At 41.7% G+C, this 5,307-nt stretch overlaps 1 protein-coding gene across 1 annotated transcript in view; it reads left to right on the forward strand.

The window, feature by feature from the left end:
- PCSK2 (proprotein convertase subtilisin/kexin type 2) overlaps window positions 1–5,307 on the forward strand; it is a 243,590-nt gene that overhangs the window by 180,364 nt on the left and 57,919 nt on the right. Inside the window, exon 6 of the mRNA XM_006776113.2 lies at window positions 4,115–4,191. Within this exon, the coding sequence (XP_006776176.1) occupies window positions 4,115–4,191 (77 nt within the window). The remainder of the gene's footprint in view (window positions 1–4,114; window positions 4,192–5,307) is intronic.

A 5,307-nucleotide genomic window follows, 5' to 3' on the forward strand; every position in this document is an offset into this window, starting at 1 on the left:
ATAACCCATCTGATTGGTGTGAACCGAGACAGGTAAACTTCAAACTCCCAGCAACACGGGGACAGTTTATAGCAGATTCCTTTTCAGCAGCTAGAGCCACCTAGAGAAGAGGGGATGAGGAACAAGCATGTTTCACAGAAAAGGGAGCTCTTCAGGAAGACAAGGACTTGCTGAGATGCTATAGTGGAGGCCCCAGGCTGTCAGAGGCAGCCTGAGAGCCCATGAGGCTTAGGATGTCATTCAAGGGTTTGCAAATTCTTTCTATAAAAGATAGTAAACAGCCCAACTGGTTTGGCTCAGCAGATAGAGCGTCGGCCTGCGGACTGAAGGGGCCCAGGGTTGATTCCGGTCAAGGGCATGTATCTTGGTTGCAGGCACATCCCCAGTAAGGGGCACATCCCCAGTAGGGGGTATGCAGGGGGCAGCTGATCGATGTCTCTCTCTCATCGATGTTTCTAACTCTCTATCCCTCTCCCTTCCTCTCTGTAAAAAATCAATAAAATATATATATTTTTAAAAGATAGTAAACATTTTAAGATTCGTGGACCTCTGTCACAACTATTCATCTGCTGTTGTAGTATGAAAGCAACCATAGGCAATCTGTAAGCAGGGGGACATGACCATGTTCCAATAAAACTTTATTTACAAAAGCAAGTGGTGGGCCAGATTTGGCCTATAGGCATTTTTGTGACCTTAGCCTTAAGCAATCAAAGAAAATGAAGGACTCAAAAGGAGAAGTAAGAGGTAAGAAAACACCCACACTTGATTGGACAATGTGCTTGCCACCTTCCATCCCTTCCTTCATTTTATCCTCACAGCAGCCAAGTAGTTACAGTTTTATCATCCGCATTTTAAAGATGAGAAAACTACATTTTCTAGAATGTAAGAAAATTGCCAAGGCCAAACAGTGCAGGTTCAAAACCAGATCTGTCTGGCTGTAATGCCTCTCTTCCTTTCTTTACTCCAAGCTGATGCCTGCAGACACATTTGTCTTATGCAACCAGCAAGGAACGTCCACTGGAACCAGAGTTATTAAATTCCAGATTTGGTGATAAGGGTGGAAGTGTCAGAGCAGGGTCTCCAGTGTCTCAAAAGATTCTCTGAGAATGTTAAAGCAATGGAGGGAATTAGCAGGATGACCGCTGGGTCCGCCACCAGCTTTCACAGTGAGGCCAGCCCTAGCATCCAGCATGTGGCACATGTGAACCTATGCCATTGGTGGCCACACAATGCAATGCCTCAGATATGACAAGCCAAAAGATTCTGTGAAAATACTTAAGTCCTTTGTCCTTTCCTGGCTGAGTGTGCAGGCAGGCCATCTGATGCAAAAGTGCACAGTGCAAGCAATGGCCAACCCCGTAATTATTAAACTTTCTTGCTAAGAGTTACTCTAACCTTTTTCTCTGGCTACGCATTCAAATTAAGTTCAGAAATAACTCCCAGGGAAGCCCTGAGGTCAGTTTGGATTCAGCCCAATCTTCTCACTTTCTGCGTGATGGTACAATGATAATTCAATTCTTAATGATGACTGAATCATCCTGATTCTGAATCATCAATGATTAGATTATGTTCACTAAACATCTAGTCTTTTCTAAAGCAATAAAATAGACTAATGCATTTTAGGAAGAAGTTATAAAAGAGTTTAAACCAAAACAAGTCATTCTACCTAGGATAACCAGAGCATTAAGTTTACAGAAACACCACTTGTCCCCAAATGTCAGTGTTAATGGCTAGCTTAGGAAATTCCAGGATAATTCAAGACCAGTTTAATTTATTCCTGTACACAAACAATTTCGTGAAAGAAAACACCATAATTCAACTCAAGAAGTGATTTGGTTTGAGCTATAAAACTATAAACTGAGCCTTTGCAAAATGTTACTTACTGTTCTTTCTTGCTATAAACCATTTGATTTTCAGCCAGAAAACATACAGCCAAAGAATCACAACTGTATGCTTTCCTTAATAGTCAGTGTAGACTGTTATGTAAGGAATTGAGTGTTTGTCATCAACATCATTGTAAAGACAGCAAAATACTTAGAATTCCTCAGTTATCACTTATTTCAACATTCAGAGGTGAAATTGACCCCAGACAATACACAGTCTTTCTTCTTGCTGTAAAAATGACCTCAGAGTTCCTTGGATTCTCAACTACCAGTTCCACGGTCAGAGCTCCCTAATTCCTCTTGCGAGCCCCCACCCACCTCAAGGCAAACCATTTGCTCCAGAAATGAGCACCAAAAGGCCTCATCCCAGACCACAGGTTATGACTATGACCCAGAAAGGTGAGCCAGGGTGGAGAGCATGTGAAACAAACACAAAGGTGCAGAAAAGTTTGACTTGATTTTTCTCTAATTGGTTTAATTCCTATCTGCCAGGATAATTGCACTGATGGTAAAAAAAAAAAAAAAAAAAAAAAAAATGACTTTGGTCAACTCAGGTTATCCCCAACCCTCCTGTCTCCAGAATTTCCCCCCAGCTTCAAGGATAAACGTAACATTAAGGAGAGGGATCTGGGTCCTGATGCTGGCGTCTCATCCTCTGTCCATCCTGGACTCTCCTGTTGCATGCATTCCATGCCTACTGGAAAGTCAGTTCATGCAGATCATGCCTGAACCCTGGATCCTCATTGTCCTGACCACAGATCTTTCTGGGCCAGTTGGTTCTCACTGTTTGTCCTCACCAATCAGCCTCCTAACGAAGATTGTGCTGTTCCTTGCTCGGTACGGAGGGTCACAGGAATGCAGAGTGGGGCTACCTCAAGCTCCCCAGCTAAGACACCTCACAGAGCCACCTTGATTTGCAGTTTCACTCCTTGTCCAAGGATGAGTCCCAGACTTATCTGAAGTTGGACATTCCAACATAACCCATTTCACTCCAAGAGCACAGCTCAGAAGAAAGAGGTAGCACTCAGGGCCCCTCTGAGGACCCCACAATGGCTACTCATGCTGAATTTTCTACCTAACTCACCCGAGACCAGGAAATTTTAATCTCTATGGAGAAACCAATCAGGCTTAACACTAGTCTTCCAAATCTACTGTTTAAGTTTCAACCTCAGCTTTGAAACCCAAAAGAAAATATATTAACTTGTGTTTCTCTTGATATTCCTACCCCACCAACTCTGCCTAAGAATGCTCTTATCTCAAAAATTCAAGGAATATTAGGGGTGACCAAACTTACTTAGGGAAGGCAATAAATTACTATTTCAAAATGGTATCGATCAAAAGAACTGCATATATTACTCTTATTGATATGCTTTTGAAAAATATATCTGCTGTAACCTTATAGCAGCTCATGTATCCCCTTTCAACAAAACAGTAAACTGCATAAATGACTGCGGTTGATGTTGAGGTTGGTATTCGGGGCTTGGGCAGGGGTTTAACATCCATAAGCATGAAGAAGGTAAGCCCCAAGTCAGTGGGAAGCAGCGAGCTGGACGTGAGTCTTCCACATAAAGCAAGAAAACTCTAAAGGCCATCTCACTTGTGACATGAGAACTAGAAATTCTGGCCGTCAGTTCAAAGAAACTTAGCTTAAGCCCTAGATTCCAGGTAAATCCCATTTACCCAAAAGGCATAACTCAACTTAAAATGGAGACAGTCCTGGAGAGTGTAATACTCAAAATCATTAACTCTGAGGGCCTGAAATAGAACGCGATGAGGAAACCTCAAAAAAGGGGATAGCCGGTTTGGCTCAGTGTATAGAGCATCGGCCCACAGACTGATGCTCTATCATTATTTGAAGTTCAATTCCCCTCAAGGGCACATGCCTCGGTGGCAGGCTCCCGGCCCAGGGCATGTGCAGAGACAACCAATCAATGTGTCTCTCCCATCAATGTTTCTCTCGTCTCTACCCCTCTCTTTCACTCTCTGAAAATCAGTGAAAAATGTCCTCAGGTGAGAATTAACAAAAAAGAGGGGGAGGAGGGGAGAGAGGGGATAAAAAGCTCCAAAGACACATTTCAGCTCTGTCACCATTTGACAAGGGCTGGTCCAGAGCAGAACATTAACACAGCACGTGGGGAGGGACTAGCAGCCTGACACAGTTGTATCGCAGCATTTTCTCTTGCCTGTGCCTCTGGCTTTATTGACCCAGTGAGACCCCTTATGTTTTTCAGAATGCCGAAGCAAGTTATGACTTCAGTAGCAACGACCCCTATCCTTACCCTCGATACACAGATGACTGGTTTAACAGGTAAACTGGGCCTAATGAGGTGTCTTTGGCTTTAGGTTTGGGGTTTTATTCTGTTTTGTTTTGTTTTGTTTGTTTTGTTTTGTTTTGTTTTTAAGGCTTGAAAATCACAAGCAAAATAATCTCAGTGCTTCACTAAATTGTATTGTGACTTTTCCTTTGTGTGGCTACATTCTCTAAATTCTTGGATTTTTTTTCTAGCACTGCACTGCTCCTGTAGAATTATCTGTTGAACTAGGAATTGTTTGCCGCTGTATTAAAGATAGAAGGAAATAGGAATAAGAAGAAAGCCTGTCTGAACCCACCAAAGGGTGATTTAAAACATGCTGATTTCACTTGATCTGTGGAAACGATTGTAGAGAACTTTTTTTTGCCCCACGGGGTCTGTGTCTGTATGTTTTTGAAAAGTATTTCTGCTGTAACCTCATGTAGGTCATGCAGTCCCTTTCTCAAAACAAAACTGGCAGAGGTCTGAAGTATTGCTCAGCATGGAAAACTATCCAACGTCTAGCTATTTTCTTCCGTCTATGTGGCTACTACACATGTAAATGCAGCCTCCTTCTTCCCCCAAGTAACATTCTTGTCTAAATGCTTAATTACATATAAGAAATACCAAGAAATAAAGATGCATGGCTTGCTCAACCAAAGATTGCTATACTTTTTAAACCTAGTGCTTCCCTATTATTGATGTTCTTGGGTGAAATTTATGAGAACATATGAATTTCAATTAGTGGTATAAAAATAAATTATGTGTACAGCACAATACTCATTTCTTTTACTTCTGGTGACAAACTCATGGCCCATAAAACAAATGTTGTAATTCTCAGTTTAGTGATAGGAAAATAGGTTTAGAAAGGGAAAGTGAATTCCCTGGTCAAACAATTAGTATATGTCAAAGTCCACACTTGAATCCAAGCTTCATAAATGACCCTAATTCCAACTTTTACCATCCTTTTAGAGTTATCATTTTTATTATAAAAGAGAGGAATCATTATGGTCAGAAAGTGGCCAGGTAGCTTAAACTCTGTTCCTAAAATTAACAAGTTGACCAGAGAATGTCTAGGATGCAGACAAGGCATACAGGTTGAGGGGCTTGGCAATTACAGAAAATGCAGTTTG

The sequence above is a fragment of the Myotis davidii genome, unplaced genomic scaffold (genome assembly GCF_000327345.1).
Source record: "Myotis davidii unplaced genomic scaffold, ASM32734v1 scaffold608, whole genome shotgun sequence".
NCBI lineage: Eukaryota > Metazoa > Chordata > Mammalia > Chiroptera > Vespertilionidae > Myotis > Myotis davidii.